The sequence below is a fragment of the Melozone crissalis genome, unplaced genomic scaffold (genome assembly GCF_028551555.1).
Source record: "Melozone crissalis strain CALT ecotype California unplaced genomic scaffold, PUWL_Pcris_2 ptg000013l_1, whole genome shotgun sequence".
Taxonomy (NCBI): domain Eukaryota; kingdom Metazoa; phylum Chordata; class Aves; order Passeriformes; family Passerellidae; genus Melozone; species Melozone crissalis.
This window is the reverse complement of record NW_026535791.1, coordinates 5,417,433-5,444,083: the sequence shown is the minus strand read 5'-3', so window position 1 is coordinate 5,444,083 and position 26,651 is coordinate 5,417,433. Positions and strand designations below refer to the sequence as shown.

General features: G+C 39.6%; 1 protein-coding gene across 1 annotated transcript in view; it reads left to right on the top strand.

The window, feature by feature from the left end:
- Positions 1 to 26,651, top strand: part of ATP8A2 (ATPase phospholipid transporting 8A2) — a 308,974-nt gene that overhangs the window by 64,735 nt on the left and 217,588 nt on the right. The window contains exons 12-23 of the mRNA XM_054271506.1: positions 286 to 413; positions 1,609 to 1,686; positions 4,031 to 4,119; positions 4,827 to 4,871; positions 6,137 to 6,212; positions 12,612 to 12,717; positions 14,039 to 14,121; positions 15,721 to 15,770; positions 17,880 to 17,949; positions 19,647 to 19,731; positions 20,912 to 21,051; positions 24,323 to 24,461. Coding sequence (XP_054127481.1) covers positions 286 to 413; positions 1,609 to 1,686; positions 4,031 to 4,119; positions 4,827 to 4,871; positions 6,137 to 6,212; positions 12,612 to 12,717; positions 14,039 to 14,121; positions 15,721 to 15,770; positions 17,880 to 17,949; positions 19,647 to 19,731; positions 20,912 to 21,051; positions 24,323 to 24,461 — 1,089 coding nt within the window. The remainder of the gene's footprint in view (positions 1 to 285; positions 414 to 1,608; positions 1,687 to 4,030; positions 4,120 to 4,826; positions 4,872 to 6,136; positions 6,213 to 12,611; positions 12,718 to 14,038; positions 14,122 to 15,720; positions 15,771 to 17,879; positions 17,950 to 19,646; positions 19,732 to 20,911; positions 21,052 to 24,322; positions 24,462 to 26,651) is intronic.

Sequence of the window (26,651 nt, the reverse complement as noted above, 5' to 3'; positions counted from 1 at the left end):
GGGGAATATTGTACTTTTCACCATCTGTCCAGCAAAAATTGTTCAGAAAATGTTCTGTTCTTTTACATATAGGCTCACTAACCTTGTCCTTCTTCACCTGGTATGCTGTGGGTGTTTTATCTGTCTTCTGTTGAAATCAATATTAAAATGGCCCTTAAACTAGACATCAACACAGTAGCTTATTATTTTGGCTTTGTTAATTCTGATTAGGTGAACTGCATAAAGATGATAGCCCCTATACCACTCAGACTTGTCTGCTAATGTCCTGTGTCTTTTGATCCACAGAAATGCTGTCTGTCAACTTTGGATACAATCTGCTGACGTTTATAATCTTGTACAACAACCTTATTCCAATCAGCCTTCTGGTGACATTGGAAGTTGTCAAGTTTACTCAGGCTCTTTTTATAAATTGGGTAAGTAGCAAGAGTGAATGTATCTCAGTTTTGGATGTTGACATTTAAAATAAAAACCCACTTAACATCTTAGTGAGATTTTCTAATTACTTTCTGATGCAACTTCTGGGAAAGGCAGGGGGAAACTCAGGTTTTATTCTATATCAGTTCTGTGTTTCATAGGAAATTAAAAGATCTAGTTACAGGAAGGTGCCCTGTGCAAATCATGACTTGTATTTTAGGCTTTTAGGATGGGAAGGCAGCCTCAGCTCTTGGTTGAAGGAGGTCTCTCTCTCAGCTGACTCACGTTCAGCAATTATCTTTTGAAAACTCTTCGGTATCTTATAGCTTCTCTGAGACACAGCAGAGGGCAAGACTGGACTTGGTTGTCGGTGTGGGGGTTTTTTTTGTTGTTGTTTTTGTTGTTTTTTTGGGGGGGGTTGCTTGTTGGTTTTTTGGGGGTTTTTTGTGTTTTGTTTTTACATCTTGAGGCTGGCCTTAAGGTCACCTCTGGAATGGACCATAATGTTTTCGTAAGGAGATAAGTTGATGTTGCCTCACAACCAAACAGTGATCCCTCTGTTCAGGGAAGCTTTGACTTCAAAATGTCTTTCTCAAGTTATGGGCCAGAAATACTCTAGTGGTGGCTCTTAAGCTGGACAAAACCAAGAGAGATTCCTTTTGTTGGTATGCATTAATCCTTGGACTTTGAGTAATGTAGTAGGTTACTGTAAAACATGTGTAAGCAAAGTTTAATATGTCTGTTCATTGAGCTGCTTGTAATGTAGTAGAGATGCATATCTGAGAAGTTCTTAGGTTTGTGTAACAGCTGTTTCTTTGTAGTAACAGAAGTTTATTTCATGGATCCACTAAAATTGTCTCATAGATGTGACTCGAGCAACTGATTGTTGTTACTGACCACTTTATGATGAGCATGGCTAATGCATGAACTTCTTTCTACTGTACTGAGTTTGTTTTTTTCTGTTGCACCTTTAGTTTATTAGCTACCTATACTTTTCTCATGTTCCTGTAGGATGGAAGTATACTTTGGAAAGGAGGCACCCATATTCATCCTGGGATGATGTTTGTTTCAAGCATTCAGAATGCCTGCTCATAGCATTAAGACAATCAAGCCAAGTTGGAGCTGACTAAAAGAAGAACAGAGATTTAGTGTTTAATTTGCATAACATAAGTCTTAATTTTGCTCTCATTTCAGGACACAGATATGTATTACCCTGAAACAGATACACCTGCAATGGCCAGAACCTCAAACCTTAATGAGGAACTTGGGCAGGTAAGATAGCATTTTCTGAAGTGTCATGATTGTGATATACTCTCTCAAGAGCAAAGGTATAAGAGCAACATGTACAAGACTCTACAAGATGTACAAATCAGCTTTATTTTCTTGCTCTGTGGCTCGAGTTAATGGGACATTTTTATTTTCTCTAGTCTGAGTCTTACAGGTGAAATAATGAGATATCACAGGATTAAATGTAATGTCATATAGGCAGTTTTATTTTTGGGAATTGAAACTATTTCTTATGTGCACTCTAAACTTTATTCTCAAAGATCTCGGAGAGATGCTCTGTGATTTTGGCTGTCTATACCAAAACAGAACCTACAGGGCTAGACTTATTAGTTTTTGATGTTTCTGACTGGAGATGCAAGTAAAAAAAAATGCAGTTGTATTCCTAATTTAGATATTGTGATCCTTCAAGCATTTCTATTTTCCTTCAGATAAGGATAGGTGCATATTAACTTCTAGTTGTTGTAGCAGCTTTGTTTATTCTGGGAATAACATTTCTTCAAACCAGAAGGGCTTCCCAGAACAAACTTACTGGATAATATAACTCTGCTGTTGGAATTTTGTAATACACTTGAGAAATGGTAGCTTTTTCCTTGACCACCAAGGTTATATGTCTGTGTGGAGGGACAGAATGTAAGAAAATGAAGACAGTGCAGAAGGTAGTCTCACACCTGAGGAGTTGCAGCTGTTCTAATCACCAAAGATTAAGAACAGGCCTGCCCTTAATAGACCACAGCTATGTCCTATAAGGACACAAGTGCTACAAAAGAGTGAGTTAGCTGGGCGAGGAGAGAAGTGGGAGTTAGCTGGTTGTGCTGTGAAGAGAGCTGGAGTTTGTCGGCTGTGCTGTGAGGAAGGAGGGGTCAGTGCTGTGAGGAGATGCCCATGAGAAATGACAAAGAAGGTATGGGAGCTTCCCAATAAGATGGCAATAGGTTTGTAACTGAACTATGTGAACTTCATAATAGGCATGAATTTAGTATTGGAGGTAACATTATGTATTTAAACATATGTATTTTATTGAAGGACAATAATATCCTGCTCAGTAGGGGGGTAGTCAATATTGTTCCTGCTTAATCTGATCATTTTTCTTATGAATGCTGAAATTTGATTTCTGTTTAAATCACTTTGATGTGAAGTTATCAACTTCCAAATTATGGTATTATTTTTGTCTGAAGTAAAGGATGTGTGGCATGATATATGTTGGTGGCCCACATGTTATTTTCAGGAATGGCTTACTAGTGATTCTGTGTAACTAGACTGAATTTTTTGATTCTTGAATTGAATTACATGTTCACAGATGCCCTTGATATTTTTGTTTTATGGTGAAATTATTAATGACTTAAAATTCCTCAGAAGTGTAGGTACCTACTTTGACTTCTGGCTTGCAAAGGCTCCATTTCCAATGCTGTATTCAGTAGCAGTACAGTGCACAACTAAAGGATCACATTACAAGTAGTGTAGTGCAGTGCCTTAAGCTGAATGGCAATTGTTGAGGAAAAGCTTCTTCTAACTATAGTCAAATTATTTTTTGTCTTTGAGTTGTCTAACTCTTTCATGTATCATCATCCCTTCCTGGTTGAAAGTCTTACCTGGTGCAGAGGTACAACAGTGGTATCATTAGCCTGCAATTAGTTTTGGTCTGTTATGGCACTTTGAAGGTGGAAATTTTGAATCTGTAATGCTCCAAGAAGTTGCTTTGATGGGGTTGCCTCCAAGTTTTACCTTGAAATCACTGTTTCCGTTAAGGGATTATTACTTTGGGCAGTGCTAACTGTTGCTGTGTTTTGTGTACTTTGGGACGGCTCATGAGTGGACATGAGATAAAACATTTTTTATTTCCCTGCATAGTACCAGTTGGACATACTCTAGCATATTCTGTGCTTAAAGGTAGGGGGGAAAAAAAACCCCAAACATTCCTGGTGATCTTTGAAACACAGACTGCCTTCAGTGTGTAAAATTCTAGTGAGCCTTCAACAATCCCAGGAGTCTTTGTTTTCATTTCTAATCACTCTTTGAGATTAGTACAGTTGAAAGATTTGGTGAATGTCCAAGTAGTGCAACCAAGTACATCTGTAGTGATCACACTAGAGCCTTGGTAGTTGATACTTACTATTTGAGCCTTTCCACGTTTAAACATAAAGAATTAATGCAATTAAATAATTTGCCTGATTTTTGTTCTGTAGATCTGGTAGACAAATCAAGCTGTAATAAGCCTGCGTTGGCCAATATTGTGACCTTTGAGCAATATGACTCTGAGTATCTTCCTGTTTTCTACTTTGAGTTTTATTACTATGCAAGTTGAAAATCAGACTTGTTTTTTCCCTTTCAGGTTAAATACCTGTTTTCTGATAAAACAGGTACTCTAACATGCAATATCATGAACTTTAAGAAATGCAGTATTGCTGGAGTGACATATGGGTAGGTATGACTTTTAAAAAAACTCTGTAGCTTAATGTGTGCATATTACTGGTACAAAATTTTATTTTGAAAAAGGATTAGAACATTCTGTTCTTCAGTTTTTATTCTAGCATATTTTGTTGTCTTAATTAGTAGTTTTCATTTTCCTGTCCTGCAGCCCAAATTATGAAAGTCAAACCTGGGGAGTACTTCACATGAAGGAAAGAAACTTGCTTCCTAACTTACCTGATCATGATTTAAACAAAACCAGAAGTGCTAAATAAGCTCTGGCCTTTCAAGAGGGAAGAAGTTGCAGTCCAAGGGTAGCAATTATCAGTCATATTTCTGTGACTTGAGAAGAACCAGAATTTTGTTAGAGCAGTGTAGTTGTAGTTATAGAGCTTAATATTCCTTGAACAAGAGGGATGGATACCTGCTTACTGGTTCTATTCTGTTCTGTCAAAAGGATCCCTTTGAGTCATCTACATCTTTGTATTTGCTTCATGTTAAATGGGTAGTCTTAAGATCTCAAGTTAACCTTTGAATTTCATGTTAGCTAAATTAGATATCTCAAAGGCAGAAAATTTGATTCAAATGTATGAACAGCTGAACCCATGGTTCCAGCATATGTTTTTGTGGGATGACTCATTGATCTTCGCCTTCTACCTATTTTTTTTTTTGTTACTAAAGTGGAATAAATGTTCTTTTTTCCTTTTTCTACTCCTCAGTCACTTTCCTGAGTTGGAAAGAGAACGTTCATCAGAAGACTTCAGGTAAATACATTCCAAGATGTTTATGTTCTGTATAGCAGAGTGGGTACAATCTATATAAAGACTGCTTTCCAATTTGGGACTGGAAGAAGCCCAAGGGAGGAATGCATTTGAGTAAAATGGTCTTCCAGTGGGAGAGATGCAGAGCTGGTGGGTGGTGATGGATCTACTCTTCTGCATAGAGATTTCATATGCGAGGGGGGTTAGGAATAGGCAGTGGCTGGGATGCTAATGCAGTGCTTATTTATAATTGCAGACAGTCAAGTTAAAAGCTAAAATTAACCTACTTTGCAGGAACCTTACCCCTAGCTTGAGACTGAATGTTGCTCTTTATGATCACTGAGTTCAGGCCTGAAGAGAATGAGAAGAAAAGGGACTTCTTTATTAAAATGCTATGTTTTAATAATTGATCATGTCCAGAGAATGCTTCTTGTTTTTATTGGGAACATTAATGAATAGAGGTGATGGGTCTGTCGCATTCCACAGAAACTAGTGAAGACCCAGAGGTGTTACATGGTATCAGTGAAACACGTTTTGATTATTGGGAAGGAAGGGAAAAGCCAGGGAGAGCTGACATGGATTTGAATGGCAAATACAGGGAAGAAGTGAATTTCCACCCAAGAAACAAGCCAACACTGAATGCTGTTAGAAAAGTACTGGGTGATGAGCTAAGCTGGGCTTCTCCACTGGTCCAGCTCATTTCTATGATCATGTTTTAGGAAGGTGATAAAATGATGTTTCTTCTGCTAAGAGGCAATTTCTATGGATCCCTCTTTTCTTCCAATATATTGCTATTTTCTTCATTGCTGTCTTTTCTTTCTTTGTACCTTCCTTTTCTATTCAGTTCTGTGCAAGTTTTTCCTAGGTAGTTACTTGGAGACTTAAAATCCTCCAGGAGTCAGCTTGAAGCAGAATGCTCTGACTAGGGAGGGAACTTAGGGATATTGAACATCGATCTATTTTATGAGCAAGCCGCCCTGAAATCCATTTATCTTAAATATGCTTAAAAACTGCTGTTGCTACATCTGTCCCAGGAGCTGCGTTGACACTTGAATCTTCTGAAATACGCTGTCAGCCATAACCATTTTGGGTTTTTTGCTGGTGTTAATTTTCAGCACTTGCTGCATTACTCATATGATCTTTTCACAATGCTTTCAGGGACACTGGAGTCTTAGTTTGCTTTTTAAATTTGTTTCCCAAGAAACTAGATGAAGTACTAAGATTGGCAATGTTGCCACTTGTTTGAATATGCTTGTTTTGCTCTGCAGCCAGCTACCTCCTTCCACCAGTGAATCGTGTGAATTTGATGACCCAAGACTGCTGCAAAACATTGAAAATCATCATGTAAGTCTGCTCTTTGAATATCACGCCTCTTAAATGCCCTATTCTGGGCTTGTCTGGAATTGAATGCTGAACAAATCTATTTGTGTGATTAAGTCTGCTCTGTGAGTGTGTCATGCAAGCACAGAGGGGGTAAATTGGAATCAAAATAGCTCCCTCCAACGCCTTTCTGCCCACTTGTCTTACAATTGAATTAAAGAAGCAATGGCATTGATGCAGATTCTAGCTACCTCTAAGGCAGCTTCGTATATTCTGTTGTATATGGAAGGTAATGCTTTGTAAAAAGTTATGATAGAAATTTAAATTCTTTAAAAGAAACTACTTGGAGTGTTGAAACATCTATACCATTTTTAACTGTAATCTGTAGCATTTCAAGGTGGTTCTGGAATGAGCCTTAAGTATTGCAAGGGTTTGGAATTCTAGTTGTGTAAAGGATGTAAGAGATGGGAGTTAATTGCAAATTCAGGTTTGGCATGAGTGTTAATGAGTGGTAGTCTTAGCCTAGCTGTTGAGTCCTAAAGGGACCTATTCTTTACAGTGTCCGTTCATTGTTTATTTGGAAGTCATGTGGGTATGAAGTGTCTGACTGGACACCAGACAATTAATTCACCTGCCAAAAAGCATGACCCTTCTTCTCTGCAGGCTGTCTCACAGTATGGGGTCTGAGCATTGGCAAGCACAAACTCAGTCAGCTGATTGCTTTCCTTAGTGTAACTTCTGCAACTGGGCTGGTTTAGTTTAGTATGAGCATCTAAAATGTACTTGCAATATACAGTTTGTGTGCAGGAAGGCTTTGCTTTCTGTTCTGCTGTGCAGTACTTAAGAACTGCAGCATGGTATGAGTGCTAGAAGGGAGTAATTACTTGGTGTGGCACTATGTATTCTGCAGGGTGATGGAGCCTAAAGGTGGCTCCTGTGCTCTAACCTCCAGAAAGGTGACCCACTCAGGACAGTGCCCTAGTTTCCCATGTGGTTTTTGTACTCATGTACTCTGGAAAGATTTCCCACTGGACATGACTTGCAGCCAAGATTTGTGCATGTCCTGTTCCTTTGTGTCATGTTTGTTTATGGCTACAGTTATGGCTTATGGCACTTGCTGACTCCAGGTATTCATTCTAGTTTAGGTGTAGACTGCAGGCAAAATGTCTTTGAGCTCTTTCTGGCTGCTGTTGCTTTAGGTATGCCTAGAGAAAAATGCTTTGGTGTATTTCAATAGACTCAGCAGAAGAGATGTATCTCAAATGAGCTGCGAGATGGAATTTCTTACCTAGCCTTGAGATGGCCTCTTATTTTGGGGCTACCTAATTATTTTGTCTTCTCTGGGTGGTTTCTTGTTTGGGAGATAAAACAAATATACACTGTTGTAGCAGGCAAATAAGGGATTTTGGTAGCTTCCCTAATCAGCAGTCTTCTATGCTGAACCCTTTTCCAGTTTCCTTTTTGCTGGTTACTTAAACAGACAAATATTGATGTCATTGTGCAGCTGGCTGTTGGACTGAGCACATTGTGTGAACTCGGCCCTCAGACAATGAGTGGGGAAATTACTGGCCAAAGATACTTTTCAGAGCCTGACTGTACTGGAGGAATGGGTGCCACCCTCTGGCAAGTGGTGGTTTAGCATAAGACATGAGAATGCAAGGACTACTCATGACAGTTTGCTGAGCACGTTTGGGTGTATTTTTCAGGCTGTGGGTGAGAGGAGGGGCTGGATTCCAGGATAGTGGTAGAGAGAAGGGTCTTTCTGGCTCTTTTTGCATTAGGTCAGCTACTGAGGCGCATAAACTACTTCTTTCTATCTAAAAATCTGAATAATCTTCATTTTTACAGCTGATAGATAGCTGCAGATGCTATTTGCACGTGTCTGTCAATTTCTACTCGTTTAGTGAACTGTGGTGAAAAACTGAAGTGTTCTAGCATAAGCTACCTAGTGAAGTTAGATGGTGCTGTACTCGGGCAATTCCCTCTAAACGCTTGCCCTTCTGCAGCTGAAGGTGTAAATGTGATCTCTTACACGCTCTCATTAAGTGTTCATTGCTCTCCTCTTGAAGAATTTAATCTTTTTTTTTTCATTTCAGTCACAAGTGTTAGTTTAGAACTGTCACAGTGCCAAGTAATTTTCTTTCCAGGTTGAAAATAAAAAATTATGCACTTGTACTCATGAGACTGTCTTCCATCTGCTAGGAAGATTTCTAGCCTCCTGCATCACCTCTAAATTTCATAGCTCTTCTGGGTCTCTGGTGTGTAAGGGCTGACTGATAGCCAATTCCACTTTTGAGCAGTTAAAGAATTATTGCTGTGTAGGAATTGTTCCAGGGAAAAATAACTTGTCTTGAAAACCTGTGGAGGTTTCTCTTGGCTGCTTTGCCAAGATGTGGGAGAAAGTACCAAGCTCTGTCTGCCTGTGCTTTTTCTTTTTATTGGCTTCTGTTGGATGAACTGTGCAGCTGTAGCAAATGTATGATGCTGTCTTGTTTCTATAGAGAAAATGGCTTCAACTCTTAGTCTAATAAGAGTCTTTGCTAAGACTGGAAGGAATGTTTGGTGAATATGCTAGATGGTGTTCATCTTGGTGCTTGCTAGTTGCATATGTCCTGTGAATGAGCTCAGCACAGAGATGCAAGCCTGTTTCCTGTGGTGTTATGTTTTACACTAGTGATAGGAGAGCAGGGAAGGAGGTCAAGAAGGAACTAACAGACTTGATTCTCATCCTAGACTCCTGTATCTCCCAGGATTCTCTCTGAACTTCATCTGTGAATTTTAATTTGCATATGAACTTTCTTCTGTGGCCCCCAATTTATGTCTTGGCCAAGAAACAGCAAACATGGTGTAGCTGCAGATGCCCGAATTGGCTCAGTGAGTACATGTGATGAGAACTTCAGCAGCTGGCCAGGCAGAGCAGACAGCTGTTGTGCTCACACTGAGCCTTTACCACACTGAAAGTGTTTGTTTAGACCTCACCAACACGTCTATTTATTCTTGTGGTGTGTGGGAACTGAGGCTATTATCCCATCAAGCTTTGTCAAAATGACAGCTATCATCAGCTGATTCTTAATTCCATAGGAAAGCAGAACCAGAAAAACATATCACGGCTAACTGGGATGAAAAACTGAGATTTGAAATACAGTAGGGGGAAAAAACATATTCAGGTGATGAAAGCCTATGGGAGGCTTTAGTTCAGATTGCTGGAAAACTGTCCAAACACATCATTTTATAGCTCACAATTAAGTTGTTAGAGCTTGGTGAGATATATTTTTCTCTAATCTGCTTTTGTTCTTATTGTGCGTGGGACTTCAGTACTTTTGTTCAAGTACAAGGCAGTGTCTTTAATTATAGGTCATATCTCATTGGTTTTGGGCAAGATACACTCGAATTTCATTCTCTTGACTATTCAAAAGCTGGTTAATGTCTTCTCTCAGTCTGTGCCTGAAGTATCTTGGTCTACTCCAGTCCTGCCACTTCACTGTTCTGGGGGTGCTCAGCATGGCTGGATCCTCACACTGTTCTCCAGATACTTTAGTGAACTAAATGGTAGGAAGTTCATATATTTTTAAGATGTTGAGAATTACCATGTAATGCTCAGTGGTAATTAAATGCATAAGCATTTTCAGTTTTCCTTGGCAGAATGTGCCACTTAGATGCAAAGTAGTAAGTTGAGGTTGTTAGACTGTGCTTTAGCATCCAACTGGCCATTTCTACACCATTTGCTCAAAAAACTGTCAGTCTTGCTCACCTGGAAGTACTGTGAATGAGGGCACTAATCTGATACTGCTACGCCTAAAGGAAAAATGAAGGGTATGTTTAACTTCACATGCAAATTCCTTGTGATTTTGAGACTGTTAACAGTTGAGAAAAATAGTGTCTTCAGAGCGTAGAGTCAAGGTAAGTGTAACATGTGCAGATAAGAAGCTCTGCACAGGGCAGTTCCCCAGAAGACTGAGGCTTGTCTCAGTGTTTTGTTCTTCTAAATATAGGAACCATGAAAGGATGAAAACTTGCTTTCTGCCCGGTGGTTTGCTTGATAATGGATAGTGCTGTGCCTACTAGATAGCTGAGCTTTGCTTTCTCTGAGGATAGTGCTTTGTAGATGAGAATCCAGAATCTGCTTCCAGAAGTAGAACACCACTGCAATGTGTATGTGGTTCTCAGCTGGTAGGGACAGCAAACAAAATAATTCATCCAGTGGAGTGTATTTCTTGTACAGATGTTTGTAGACTAGTTTCTTCATGGGTTTTTGAGTGGGACAAAAAGGGAAGAAGCAGTGGCTTTCACCCTGAGTTGTTGGCACACTAGAACAAAAATGAGGCAAGAAGGCATTTAAAATGAGAACTACCTGTGGACTGATGAATAAGAGATTAAAATATGCAAATTTTGTTCCAACTACAGATAGAGAGCTAAAAAGGGAGGGAGGAAGAAATAAGGCTGACCTTAACACGTGAACAGGCAAGAAATGTCTCTCAGAGACCATCAGTAAGAATACTGTCAAAGACTTGATAGAAGAAAATAAGTAATAAAGCAGAATTGGTTAAGCTGTGGGACTGCTGTCCTGTGCTGGGATTCAGCTCAGCATCTTGAAAGGGATGTGTTGCCACAGAAGCCATTAACAGATTTGCCACAGAAGCCATTAACAGATTTTCTGTTCACAGGTCCAAAGCAGGTATTTGAATGCTCTACCCTGATTCATGTCTGTGCAACAAATATTGTCAGTGCTGGAACAATACAGAAAGGAAACAAATGACAGCTGTGTGGAGGAGCTGTTGTGATAAGCTGGGCCTCTGGTGATCTGTTGAAACAGAATTGGAAGATTGCCCTGTAATACATTGTGGGCTGTGCAAATACCAAGACAGCAGCAAATTATGTTGTTGGCTTGAAAACATAAATACATACTTAGGAAGGATTAAAATCCATGTCACTACTGAAGACAGGTTGTTTCCAGCTGATGGAACACATACTATGAAAGCTTGTTAAGGGGCTAGGTGATAAAAGTGTAAGACAGACATCAAAGGTCTGCAGCAACAGATGCTGAAATGAGAATCTGGCAGGCTGTGCCTTTTGACACAGAGATAAAACTTTCATTACTTTGACTGCAAATGATGGAACAGCAATTACCTCTTGACTGTAATTTGCTGTGGACTTTTTCAGATAGTAGTGTGCAAATGTTTGTTTTCCTGAGCACAGCCTCTGCACCCCAGCATGTTGCAAGCAACAGCTCTTGTTAATTCAGTGGCATGTGACCATACAATTCGGAAGTTTCAGTCTGTGAAGGTAAAGGTCCTGTGTGAAACTTTTACTTTGAAAATATTCATGGCAAAGTACATGAAGTACTTTGAATATAGGGCTAAGAGTATAGAGCTTGGATTTTCAGTGTTTTTATTACATTACTTTCTGATATGCTTACTTTGTTTACGCACATTGCCACGGTGTTTGCCATGGTTTTGTGGCTTTTATGGTAGTTTACTTTCTACTAATTAAACCTTCATATCGCCAATGCATATGCTGTGCTAATGAAAGATGTGGAACCTGGATGATTTTTTATATGCAAAAATTCTTTGTGAGTTTGCAAAATCAAGTAGGGCATTCTGCAAAGGTTCTAAGTTTCTACTAAGTTCATGTCTGAGTCACTGAGCAAATGGCTGCTGTGCTCTTCCTGACTGCTGTGAGACTATAAATCCTATGCCAGAGGCAGGGATGGAAAGGAGGGAAGAATGGGATGAGGGACTTAATTTCACATCATTAAAGGTTGCAGTTGCCACAGTTGGCTGATCAGAGGCCTGTGATTTAAGTGCTAACTTTGCTGAGTTGCAGACCTGGTGTCTGTTTAAGCACTTCGAAACAGTGCTTTATGTTGCATGTTCTCTTGATGCTGAATGTGTAGGGACCATAGGTTAATTTTATGCTTGAGTGGGTGCTGTATTCCTTTGGAAGGACATGTGACTTTGCCTTCTACTGGCTGTTCAGCTGCTCTTAGCTCTGGATGTTCATCACTAAGGGTGCAGTTGCAGCAAGTTTAGTTCTGGTGTGGTTGCTGTCTATCTGTTGGAAGCTGCCAGTAGTAATATTTCCTGTTGCTAGATTATCATCATCTTGTGGCAGGTGTTTTTGCCTTTATGAAGCTTGGGGTGCTAAAGAAGTAATGCTTTTATGGGTGGGGGGTGAGGGAATGCTCAGCCTTCTTGACTCTCTGCAACTTGAATGAGGTCTTTATCAATAGCTCTCTAGTGTATCAATGCTGGCCCTGACCTGTGCTGTCTTGGTGTTCTGAGGTCAAAACAACTCCTAAATAGAGAACAGGATATGTTTTGGGGTTGTTTTGTCTGTGGTACCTAAGAGATCATCTCAGTTTAGTGAGCAGGTTCCTCAGTCTGTGTGCAGTGCCAAACCTCACTCTCCTGGTGTCCTGTCTAGCCCACAGCCGTGCACATAGAGGAGTTCCTCACACTGCTGGCCGTGTGTCATACTGTTGTTCCTGAGAGACAAGGAAATACAATAATCTACCAGGCCTCCTCTCCAGGTTGGTTGTTGCTTTCTTTTTCGGGAGGGAGGGGGGAATGAGTTGAAGGAGTGAAAGTAGATGGAAGTAACGTCCATAAAACTCTAGGTCATTTTAAAGGTCATTGATTCTGAAAGCAGAATGTCCCACATGGTGCTAGCAGTAGATCTGCATCTTCTGTAATCAGTACACACTGGTTTTGAATGCTTCCTACAAAACCACAGAGTCCATGATGTTTCTTTAGAGATAGGCTGAGCTTAGGGTCCCTTCCATGCTCATGAGACCGTGTACTCTTTCTGCAGGGGTGAAAGTAAAAGATGTGAGTGTGTAGGAAGAAATTATTTGTTTCTGCATGAGCAGTTACTTTTTTGCCTGACTACAAACTGTCTTTCTTGATCTGCTATCTGCTTAGAGTAAGATAGGAAGCTATTAAGTGCTGATACATGACACAATGCAACCAAAACTTTCAGAGTCTTGGCATTACTCAGGCCTGCCCTTCAACCATATTTTTATTCCTTTCAGTTAGTGCAGACAGAGCTAGGTGGGACCAGACTGGGGTATGTTGCTCTCCCTTGAATTTATCTCTGTTAGTGAAGATATTTCTAGAATTGCTGTAGTTGATGAAGCAACCTCATTTCTTATTTATGTCTTAATAGGGTGTCTGAAAAGTAGGATAAAGAGCTCATATAAGGAAGTTCTGGTCAACATGATGAGCCGTGAGGAGACTAAGGGAGCTGTAGAGACATGAGGATTGCTTGAATTAGGCACTAAATCCACCTATATAATGGTTGTGCTTAGTGATGCTTACTCCTTAAGGAGGCTCTGTAATTATCTACAGGAGGCACAGGTGTTGGCTCTGATTACAGCTCTGTTATTTGAGCTCTTAATAACACTGCCCAGTTGAGTCTCTCTGGAAAACAGTGCTGTATTTCTATAGTACTTGAACTTAGTGCCTTACCAGCAGAAAATGGATCAAACACATACTGTAGGAATTTAAAATAACAGAGCTTTGATCTTGCTTTCAGAACAACTATTTCACCTTTTTCGTGTGGAAAAGTATGACACCTCCACAAGAATAGAGCTCAATGCTTCAGTAGTTACAGGATATCTTACACAGATTAAGTACTAGGTTTGTGTAGTTGATATTGTATGGCCTTTGTAGGACTAAAGTGTTGAATTTTTTTGTGGAGGGCTGTGCAGAACTACTCTTAACATCCCTATGGATAAGAGTACATAGGAAAAGGGGTTCTGTTTTGGCAATCTGCCGTATTGAAATATGGGTTTTGGAGGCCTCTTTAATATACCAGGCTAAGTTCAAGCTTGTTTTGTTTTGTTTTGGCAGATGAAGGAGCGTTAGTGAAAGGAGCAAAAAAACTCGGTTATGTCTTCACAGGACGGACTCCCCACTCTGTTATCATCGATGCGGTAAGTGATGGATGTGCATGGCACAGGCTGCCAAGCTCTTGCAGAGCATACAGGTGTCCTCTCTGGTTCCTGTGAAGGCCCTTTTTGAGGGCCTTTAGGATCCTACATGCCAAGGGCTTATGTATACTGAGAAAAATTGTCTTAATCTATTTGAAAATGCCAAGTCCATTGCCCCTCTAGGTGGCATGGGTGATAGGAAGTTGCAGCCTTACATGGGAAATGACAGCAGCTGTGCCTGAAAAATATTTCCTTTGTCCACGAAGCACAGATGGGAACGCTCACATTAGAAGGAAATTAATGTGTCTGGGAGATTTTCTGACTGTTATGTTTAATGCTGTTCTTCTAAATGTTTCATTTTTTTCTTCTGAGTAAGATCTGCAATAGAAGATGTAGCTGTGTGCACGGGCGTCTGTAGTTGGCACAGGCAGCCTCAGACTCATGGGGCCACAAATTTAGACTCAAGTTGCAGTCTAAGCTAAAGTGGCTCCAGATTTACACAGATGCAGCTAGTAGGGTGCTTATTAAGAATAATGAATCTTTTTTGTCCTTCCCCTCAGGTATGTTCCCTTTCAAATTTCTTGGTACACTGCCAAGCTAAGCACTTGAAACATATCTTCTAGGATTTGTCACAAACTTTTTACAAATTCTCAAACTGCTCCTTAGTTGAAGGATGAACAGTGTCATCTAGAGCCACCTAAATGCTTCTCTCCTCTGCAGGAACAACCAGGCCTGTCTGGCCTAGTTGTATACTCATAATGCCAAGCTGAGGGCATTGTTAATCTATAGTCAGCAATAAAAGCTGTCATTCTCAGAGAATCCTGTCTCCCCTGATTGCCTGCATTAGTGGCAGCATGTAGAAAGTGGTTTAGAGCTGCTTTTTAATCTTGGGGATGTTGCTGAGTTGATATGTGCCTTGGACAAGTCTATACTGCAATTAGATTTTACGGCTGCCCTTTATTTAACTGCATGCTACGAATGCCACCAGAGTTCTATGACTCTAGCTCCTACTGCTCCATCTGTGCACTATACAATAGGGATGACCCATGTTTTAAAATATTTCTCCTGCTTCAGGTTGCTCCTGCTCAGCCCCAGCAGAGAGTTGCTGGTGATAACAGGAATTTCTCCTCAGCTAATCTTTTTTTGGCTGCGAAAAATCTAACTCATATTTTTGTGAATTAAAATAAAAGAAATACTAATGGAGGTCAGTCAAAAGTTATTGTAATACTAAACCTGGAGGGCATGCTTATTTTAACTTGGAAAAGTTAAAATAATCCAGTCTATAATATGTCTCTTAATGGATGGCTGTTGAGAACTAAATATGCATCTTAGCTTCCAGAGCGTGCCTAATCAAAAAGGAAATTAACTCCTTGTAATGGTGTAGCAGTAGTGAATGAAGGATGCCACAATACAGGATGTTCAATTAAGTTCATTAAATAGGGCTCTGCAACCTTTAACCAGTGGAGGGAGCCATTGCCACATTTATTTACACTGGGATGTGTGACAAAGGCAGCTGAGCTCAGCTCGGATGTTTGCACGTGTAAGAATATATTGTAGATTGTACTTAGAATAGTACACTCTTTCTTTTGTTTTCTTTTGTAGCTGGGGAAAGAGAAAACCTTTGAAATCCTTAATGTGCTGGAGTTTTCCAGGTAAGTTTTCCTCTAATATGTGAAATTCAGGGTAATAAGAAAACTCTTGTTATGAAAAATGCTATTCAGAATAAAATGTTACAGCTGATACAGTAGAAGAGCAGAACTTCCTTAATTTTTTGTCCACTCTCTTCATCTTATTTCTGATGTACTATGAATGAGTTATGAACTGGTGGCTGTTGGCACCGCATCATTAAACTTTTTCCTGCCACTGCAGCTCTGTTCATTTATTGAGAAGTTGCTGGCCTGGAAGCATCTTGCTGTGACTCATAGAAGTCCTGATTTGTCCCTTGTCTACTTCAAGAACATACTTTGAGATGGCACTTTTATAGTGCTTCTGCAAATTACTTTTTGAGTAGATGGCAACTGCACCTGGAAGTGCCTCTTCTTAAGAACCATGCCAGCTGTGAAAATATAAACATTGCAAGCACTCCTAATTTGTCAGACTCATTAGGATGGGCATTGCTTGAGGAGCAAGAAGCTTTGTTGAGTCCCCCAAGTGACTGGAAGTAGCAAGGTGCTTTCTCTTTGTCAGTTGATAAAGTTATGTCAGTTTGGATGGTGCTAGTCAGTATAATATTTTTTCTGTTGCTGTTGTTTTATTCTCTTGCTGTGAATTAAAACCTTGAACTCCTGTTCTCTGCTGTCTTTGAGTTGGCTGATTGTGCTCTAAAGGACTATGTAAAATAATGGTAGGGATGGTTTGGATAGGGGGCTTTTCTTGTGTCCTGACTTACTCTGAAGATTATTCCTGAGTACTTCCCTCTTTCCAGTCAGAATGTAGCTATTTAAGCTACTTGTGGGAAGTATCTGAAAAGGCGCTGGAAGACTCTGAGGGTTTGTGCCAAGTTAACCAGCACCCTGGTGTTTTAAACAGGAATGTAGCTGCAGCTTGCATGCAGCAGAAAAAAAAGCTGTCTCAGTTCTCCTCTGTGTAGCACATTCCCTCCTAACCACTGAGGGAGTTGTGTAATTAGTTTTTGAAAAGCACACAAAAGCTTCCCAGTGTCATTAGGATGTTGCAGAAATTCTGAGCACAGGTAACTGCTGTCCTTCAAACCCCCCTTCAGAAAGCCTCAGAAAGGATTTGTTTTGTCTGATGATACGTGCCAAGAGCTTACTTTAGTACACATGGTTTTTGAGCTCTGAAAAGTGACTGCATTTCTTAAAGCAACCTCAAGAGGAAAAGGGAGATGGCTCTACACTCTGTTTGTACACATTGGCAAAAACTTAATGAGTAAGGAGGATGCTTCCAGATTGGTCCTTTTGCTGAGGAAAAGATTTGTACGAAATCACACATTCTTAGGGCTCCCTTGATGAGAGTTGATTTGTTTGCATTTGCCTGTTGGAAGTTGTGGGTTTTTTTCAGTGCCTCTTTTGAAGGAGAGATTCATAAATAAACCATCAGAATTTCTTTAAAAAAATTATCCTTGCCTGCCTTCCTTTGTTAAATGTTGGTGTACACTATTCTACTGTCTGCATTTTTTTTAAGACCTATGCCAAATTTGACTGTCCTGTCCTTGTGCAGGGGGCCTGACTTCCTTCTACTTGGTTCCAATTGTGTGTCTGATTAGACCAATATAAAGAATTAGTAGATGCCAAGAACTGATCTATATCATGATTGTTTTCTATTATGTTTTTACTTTCTTTTAAGTTAGTAAGTTATTTAACTGCTCTTGTAAGTGGTTGGTTGTTTCAATTTCTGTTATGCCTGTACTCAAGATGTAATCAGCCTTAATGATTCAATTTCTAGAGTCCCCAAAGCAATTTTCCTTGAGAAATAAGGAAAAACTGCCACAGAATAATGGGAATAAATGTGAATCCCCTTCTTTCAAGATGATTTCAATACTATCTTGCTCTTTCTCAAAATCTTGCTCGCATGTGGGTGTAAGTCTGGAGTGCTTGCCAATGGGAGACATAGGGCTGAAGCTGGAAATAGGCAATTTAATATATCTCCTTGTGGTCAAGGGTTGTGGGATCTTAAGTTACTGGTGCTATACCCCATTTAATCTCAGATGCACGAAATGCATCTGAGAAAATCCGCTGGCTAGAATAGGAATTAGTCTTTACCACTTTAACTAATGAAAGCAAATATTTTTATTTCAATAGCAACAGGAAGAGAATGTCAGTGATTGTTCGAACTCCGGCAGGACAGCTACGTCTCTACTGCAAAGGGGCTGTAAGTAATTATGCTGCCTAATGGAGAACACTGCCAGTTATTGTTTCAACAGCTGTGGCTGATGCTGGCATTTCATGTCTCATACATAATACCTGTTGGCTTTCTGTTTAGGGCCTAGTGATTTAAGAGAGCTGTCATTCCTGCTCTGACTCCTTTTGCAGGCTGGAAGACTGCTAGGCTTTCTACTGCCCAGTTGAAATCCTGAAACTCATGGGAGCAGTCCCCTTACTGCAATGCCTGGGCTTTACCCAGCTGTGCAGCAGAAGTTCAGGAGCTGGAGTAAATGCTGTTGTCTGAATTTATAACACTAAAATTTGTTCTCAAGTGGTTGGCTCTTGATCTGGCTTTCTTACATCTCTGCACCTGCTGTTATTTGTCATCATGACTTGCACCATGTTGTGCTTTTGTCTTCACTGACAAGAGCAATAACTTAGCACAGCACAAAGGCTCCAAAACTAGCATTGTCCACAGCAAGAGAGTGGTTCTAATTTCAGTGGAAAACTATGGAGCTGGCTTTTTGCAACAGGGAAAAAACTCGTTCTGACTTCTGTGAGGATCCTGTTTGCTTGAATTTTTCATGACATATAGGTCAGTGTTCACTGCTCTGTTGCTTCCAGTTACCTCCCCTGATTTGACAAAGATGTGCTGGCTTCATTCTGGTGTGGTGGAAGTGAATGAAGCCTACTGCCATTGTCTGGTAGTTCACAGTGCTATGCCTGATGGGACCACACAGACTTGAAACTTGCTTGTTCATGCCGTGCCTGGGTTCACACCATTCTTTGGAGCGTGGCACTGAAAGGGATGGAGAACAGGAGAGTTTGTGGTACAAATTCTTGCTGTTTTCCATATGAGCAGACCTAGATGTACTAATGTGCTGCATCTGCCACTCATGTTACTGTAAGTTAACTGAGTATTTTGCATTAACTCTTCCACATTCTGGTAGTCATCCTCTGCTTGTTGCTTCCATAACAATTAGGTTTGTATACCTGTCTCTAATCAGCTCTAGATGTAGGTCTGCTTACTTAGCTTAAGAGCAGATGTCTGAGTAGGGTTTCTGTATTACATGTGTTTGTAAACTTGTTCTGGTAGTTACAAATAAAATCCAGAGACTCTAGATATGTAGGTGATGCTATATTTTGATTTCAGCTGTTAATGGGGCCTTTTCAATTTTCCTTTAATTTACTGATAAAGAAAGCTGCTGCAGGAAGAAAGTTGTTTCTGAGAGAATGTTGTAGAAGAACATGATCAGTGTTTCTGCCTTTTTTTTCAAACATCAAAAGGAATCCTTTCTGGAAAGGATTGCAGCAAAGTCTACTGCACAGGACTGTTATTTATACACTGAATAAGATCAGATATTTGTGTTGTCTGAAAGTCAATATATTGTCTTGGTATTTCATAGAGAAGTGTCCTGTACCCCTGGGGTACCTCTTTATGGGAAATGGGGACCTCTTTATGGAAAGAAGGGAGGAGGGCAGAGTGTGCTTCTCTCCTCACTATTTGTAGTGGATGCAGTATCTCTGCCATTGGGCACAATCCAGATGACTCAAATCAGTCTCTAAACCCCAAATATATTGTAAATACAGTTTTGTTTTTGATATTAGCAAGTCCATTCAGGTTGCTTCTCTTGAGCTTGTAAATACACAAATGGCAACTTCATATGTAGACTTACTCTGTTGTCATGAATTTGGTTTTACTAGGATAATGTAATTTTTGAGAGGCTTTCAAAAGATTCCCAGTATATGGAACAAACACTGTGCCATCTTGAATACTTCGCAACAGAAGGTAAGAGAAACAGCATGCCATGAGAATTCATTAAATTGTTTGCAGCATCTTCTGCATTGTCTAAGCTCTGTGGTGTCAACTAAGATGATTGTGAAGATAAAGATGGGGTGTGTTATCAGCAAATTAACAACTGTAGGTTGACTTCAGCTGTAAGGAGGTTTTTGTCCAACTTCTGTGTGATTTCAGTAGGGAAGTGGAATTTGGAAGGAAAAGACAGTGTTCTGTGTGTCCATGATGAAGGGAAAGGGCATGAGCTGTATTGCCCAGAATAACTCGATTACATTGGAGTTGGAGGTGTTTTTACCAGGGTAGAAGTTGGATACCAGCATCTTTTTATGAAGCAGAGTGATAACCTCAATGTGCTGGGAAGCTTGGTAGACTGAGACATCAAAGATGATCTGAAATGTTCTGTAAGGCCTTTGACTGGTGTAACACCTCTGTTCACTGAGAAGCTGGCTTTGTTCCCTCTTCTGTGATAGCATAGGATACCTGACTTATAGTAAAACCATGAACCAGTGTATTTCTTCCAAAATCTGAAAATACCAGTCAGCTTTTTAAAAAACTATGTTTTTGCAGACTCCCAAAAATTCCCAGTACTGGAACTTCTTGTATTTTATGGCACACACTCCTTTTTGATTGATTTGTGACAGAAAAAAGAATTGTTACTTCTCTATGTTAATTTTTGCCAGTGGTCTAATAAATTGGTTTTCATACTTCGTGGACCCTCTTCACTATATTGTGCATGTGTAACTCCCATTATTTGTGTGAGTTACATTGGTGCACTGAAGGGGAACACAGTCTTCTTGCTAAAAGGAAGCACAAACTGTGGAGGATGTTTGACTAAGTAATATCACCAATCACAGCACACAGCCTGTTCTTTAATATGATGTTTTTAAAAGTACATGAAAGGCAAGGTTGCTTTCATACTTAGCAAAAAGTTTTTGTCCAATGCTCTCTTGATCTGCACCAACATCAGTGGCCAGAATGAACCAGATTTGTAGTTTACATTTGTGGAAATCCAAGTGCTTAAAAAGTGTAGAGGGAGATTTTTTAACAATGTGTGTTAGAAGCTTTTGTTGTTCCAGCATGAGGGTTAGAATTTACCATTCATTGCATGTGAATGATTTGATTATATTCAATGTAATTTTACTCTGGGTAATGGCTGCCTTCTGTTTGGCAGGTCTGAGGACGTTGTGCATTGCTTATGCTGATCTGTCAGAGACGTCTTACAGAGAGTGGTTGAATGTCTACAATGAATCCAGTACGGTTCTGAAAGACAGAACTCAGAAGCTGGAGGAGTGCTATGAGATCATTGAAAAGGTAAAACTTACTTTCTTGATGATCAGATGCAGATTACCTTACATGTGTGTTTTCCAGTGGAATTTGGGCTTTGTACAATGAAATAAACTGTTAATTTCATAGATGAGAAACTGGAAAGGTAAGTAGATGGTAACATGTTCAGTCCACAGTTTTAATCTATAAATCTGAGATAAATTTACAGATAAAAAAAAATTCTACTTAAAACCCCTTTTCTCACACTTTTTACATCTTCCTGTTTTGTGTAAGGTTGTGGTAACTTGATGAAGATGATATATGTAGACTGTTGTGTTGCACCAAGTTCCCATGTACTAGGGTACAAAGAGATGTTTTCCTTTTCATGCAGCAGTCAAATTCAAGGTTTTTGAAGGCTGTTGCAGGCACAATGTAGGGCTCACCAAAACCTTATAGAGATGTGAACTAAAAAAAGGATGAAAACCTGCATTCCATGCAAATTGCAGAACTCCTAATTTTAGAAGGGGAAAGTAGGTATTGGAGAACCCATTTGAAATGCTAATCCTACAGTGAATGAAATGCTAAAATGCCGACGCTAGGGGCCAGTGTTTCTCTGAGCCTTGTTGGTCTTGCTGCTTTCAGAAGTGCTGGTAGTTGCATTCCTCACCTGCACAGGTTCATGCTCTTCCCTCTTGCCCCAGGTATTTAATTTTATATAGTGGTTTCTTTAAAACATATTTGGAACTGCAATATTTTTTTAAAATTAATATTGAAATACTGCTTAGGTTCTGGAGCACTGTTGTTTTTTTTTAAGTTAGTTGGGGCAAATTGTAGAATTATAGAATGGCCTGGTTTGGAGGGAACCATAAAAATCATTGACTTCCAATCCCCCTGCTGTGGCTGGGGATACCTTTCACCAGGCCAGGTTTCTAGAGCTTCATCCAACCTGGCCTTGAATACTTCCAGGGATAGGGCATCCTCAAGGAGGTTGGGACTAGTATAGGAGCTAACTTTCAGGGGGTAAGAAAAAAGCTCCAGGAACTCTTTCAGTAAGAGCTGAAGATTGGGTCTTTGTTTTCCAACTAATGCCTCAAGTGGTCTTTTGTGTTTATCATGTGTTAGTAACAGTGTGGTTATCTCATCCTTGGTTCTGTAGGTTTGGGTAGCTACTTTTAGCTTTCTGCTGCTTTCACCCTGCTCTCACACTCGTCTGTTTTCACCGAGGTGAAAAATGAACATGGCTTTTGCTGTACTTCAAAATGTGTTTTCAAGCTTTAGGTCATTTTTGGTCATCCACTTTCTGCTTTTTTTACAATTTACGATCTTGTTTAAGAAAAAAGGAGGAACCCATGAGTGGCTTGTAGAGTTGGAGTTAGGAGCTATCCACTGTATGCCTTACTGTTAATGTTCGCTGGTCATGCCAAGAAGCAGGCCTTAGAGATAAACTGGCATTTGACTGTAACACAAAATATAATGTATTTCTGCAGACTGGTGTTTTTTCATCTAAGGACTCAAATGAGACCAAGAGAACTACTTTTTCAGTCTGAGTGCTGAGATTGCTGGATCACAGTAGAGGTGCACATGTGGAGACAAAATTGAACTAACTTCCTTCTGAAGCCATATGCTGGCTCAGAGGGCTTCAGCAGGTGCAGTGGTAGCTCCCCTTCTCAGGTAGCTCAGCCATGCTGATCCCTGTGCTGTCACGTGTAACTTCTTAACAAGTGATTTTGGGGAAAAAAGACCATCTGCAATTGTGCACTTGGATTATGTTTGTAACCTTCAAATGTTGCTAGCATTGAGAGAGCTGATGAGTCATTGAGAGGCTTAGTGACTTGCATGAGTCACTTCTGCCACCTTTGCCAGCTGAATCTCTCATAGCAAAAAGGAAACTTTGTCAAGGCATGTAACTAATGTCAGCTTACACACTATGTGGAATTCCACTTAGATGCATTCCAGTAGGAGCTGCTTTTAAAGCCCCCTCTCCATGGAATCATGGAAAGGTTTGGGTTGGAAGGGGCCTTTCAAGCTCATTTCCTTGTACCCCTGCCTCCCAACCATGGATGGGGATGCCTTTCACTAGATCATGATACTCAAATCTCAATCCAGCCTAGCCTGGACCACTTCCAGGGATGGCTCCACCACTTCTGAGGGCAAACCTGTTCCAGTGTCCTACCACTCCCATCATAAACAAGTCACTTCTTTATGCCTGGACTAAATACACCCTCTGTCAGTTTAAAACCATCACCCCTTGTTCTGCCACTGCTGGCCTTGGTAAACAGTCTTCATTAATTTTTCTTGTGAGTCCACTTTTTATATAGAAAGGTCTTTATGGTAAGATCACGCTGAAGCCTCATCATTCCCAGGCTGAACAACAGCAACTTGTACTCCTGTTCCTTTGTCTTCACTTCTGTTGAATAATTTTAGTCCCTACAAAGAATAGAGAATGCTACCTTTTTCTGTGCAATTTCTAAAATGATATGGTATACCTAAATTTATTATCAATTTGTTTTAAGTTGAGCATCTTTGCATATGTAAAGAATAATTAAAATACCTTTAGAGGTAAAATCTGAGTAGGCTGTACCTTTTGACAAGGTTTATTTCTTAGGTATTTTTTGCCTGTTTTTTTTTTTTTTTTTTTTTTTTTTTTTACTGTAATGTAGCCAAATCTCCTCAAGCAATTGTTTTAGAATTGCCTGGGAATACAGATAACTCTGTAGTATTAAATGTACTGTATGAGATATGTATTTCTGAGATATGTATTTCTGGCAGACATCTGTATGTTGATTAGAGATACTTGGATTGATTAATGTTCATACCACTTGTATTACACAAATGTAATGATTAGATCCATAAATAGTTGCAATAATTTTTGCTTTGAGTGATTGTATCCAGTCTGTATGTACATTTTGTAGGCGGAAATTAGTTTAAATGATGTGATGCCAAATTTTTGTTTTGTGGGTTTAAATATATAAACTGACTACTCATCATGTTGCTATGGTGATTAGTGAATGGTCTAGTATACATGTTCATCTATAGGCTAACTTTGGTTTTTATAACTTCAATCAATTATTCTTGAAATGTTGCCATCTTTCTGATTAAAAACACTCTGTTCTATTCTGTACCTCTTGAAATGTGAATTGTATGCAGAGGAAGTAGAATAGCCACCCTACAAACTTATTGCGGTGTATAATGCTTGCCAAAGTGCAATATTAGCAGTGAGATGCAACATGCTGTCTTAATTCCTTTTTTGAGTATATGCCAAACAGAGATTTATCTTAAAAGAATTTGAGGGTTTATTTTCTTTTTTTTTTTTCTCCAGGATTTGTTGCTTCTTGGAGCTACGGCCATTGAAGACCGCCTGCAAGCAGGTGTTCCAGAAACAATAGCCACACTAATAAAAGCAGAAATTAAGATATGGATTCTGACAGGTGACAAACAGGAAACAGCTCTCAATATAGGTATCCATCATTCTCGTTACTCTGAATTTGTCTGGTGTGTAGCAGGTCATATGTAAGATGTGCTGAGTGTGTTTTTAAATAGAATTGGGCCTGCTGTTATAGAATGGTTCCTTGGCATCAGGGCACAGTGTTGGAGAAGGGATTTTGTAGTGAAGTCTTCACTATTTGTGTCAGGCTAAATTTTTTTTTATTATTGTTGTTTTGAGGCAGAAGGGATCTGCTCTTGGTTAAATGCAGTTCTAATTGAATGAATGTATGTAACTCTGCTTTCTGGTGGTAACAGGAGAACTCTACCAGACTAATGTTTCAGAAACAGTTTTAGAGCTGTTTTTTTTCTTTTCTTACTGCCTTCAAATCAAGTTTGGGATACAATGGGAAATACGATAATGCAAAGCATGTATAGTTTACAGCATCTTCCAAACCATGTCTGTGAGTGTAGGTGGGTTATTCAAGCTTAAATAACTGACCCTGCTGTCCCCTTACAGCACATCTATTAGTATACAGTAAGGACTTGGTAAAGGGACATATCCTTGTCATGCCACCTCTCCCAAATGTCCCATCTTTGGCAACAGAATGCCATGATGCTCTTGTGTTCTTTTTGATAATTTTTCTCCCTATCACTCATAAATCTGCCCAGAGAGGGGAAGAGATGGAGTTGCAGTCCTGTGATCTGACATCTCACCTAAGAAAGTTCAATGAAAGAGCATTTTAGTTCTCCCAGTAATAGCCTGAAATACACCCAGACCTTCTGTGTGCAGTTCTAAACATAAAATTGGTTGCATTATTCATGTAATTAGGGAGTCTTAAAGTTAATATGAACTCAAAAAGACTGAATAAATAGCTCCTTTAGCAGAAGGCAACATATGCTGTTAGGGTATCACAACTGCATTTACATTTGCAGATTAGTCTGTTTAGATGTGCAGGTGTAGGTTAAAGGGAACTTTAACAACATAGGTTGCTTTCTCAAACTCATTCAGGATTCTCTATCAATGATGCTCTGTAAATGAACTTAAATTATTTTCAGGAAAGTTTTGGGCATTGCCACTTTTTTTTTTGGTCTGGCTTGTCTTGTGTTTTTTTAAACTTCTATTTTGGTTGACTCAGTGAAATTTCATTATGCAATCTACTTGACTGACTAGAATTTTTGTGTGTTTCAAATTAGATTTCATGTATATTCATATGTTGAAGGTGGTACCAAGAGGTGGAATAACTTGCTGAACTGATACAGCTGTAGTAGAAATACAGTGGATGGCCTAGGTAGTTTACTTGTTTAAAGGGTAGTTATCTGGTTTAAAGGGTAGTAACTTGTTTAAAGGGTAGTTATCTGGTTTAAATCACAATTTGCAGATTTTCCTTACTTTACAAGCAATAGATAACTTCAGAAGGGAAATGCCATCTTTTGACTAGTTAAAAAAATGTAGCTACACATTTTGATGTAAGTGCCTGAATTAAGTTGGTATATTAACCAACAGCAGCTACTTGAACACCAGTAAATAAGCTTATTCTGAAGACTGTGAAGGAGACTAACTTCCAGCTTTCTCTAAAACTGTTAGTTTGTTTCTTTTATTATAGCAACTTGAGAAGAATAACAATCTCGCTTAAAACTTCTAAGTTATCCCTTAGTTTAAGGTGCACTTTGGTAGTAAAACTCTGACTTAATTAGCTTCATGGTCAAGTTGGCTTGAAGGTATAAACATGTGGCACTCTTCCAGTTTTTGCGTGTAATCCAATAAAACTGTAATAAACCTTCAATTTAAAACCCAGTCCATGTGTGCACTAGATGTTTCAGGTATAAATATGCTCTCTGGGGAGCAAAAAGTATTTTCACTTTCTCGTTGTGTTTGGAGGTTATGCTTATTGACTCTTGCTTGCTGTATGGAGGTGCATGTGTATTGAGGGATATTTCAGCTCTTGGCAGCTCTGTCAAGGAGCTGGAGTACTTTGTTCTTCCATCTTCCTCTTGATTCTTTGGTTTTCAGAATTTGCATATGTCTTTGTTTCTCGATTGCATTTTTGACTTCTCTGGAGAGTAATGGTTGACCTACTGTGGGGTGGCTGTATGCCTTTCATTCAGACAGGTGCTAGTCAGTAGTTCTGCAAGTGAGGAGAGTGTTCATGATAAGCTTTCATCCTGATCAGTAATTTGACCTCTAGCTCTTGTGGGACTTCCAGGTACAGAAGCATCTTTAA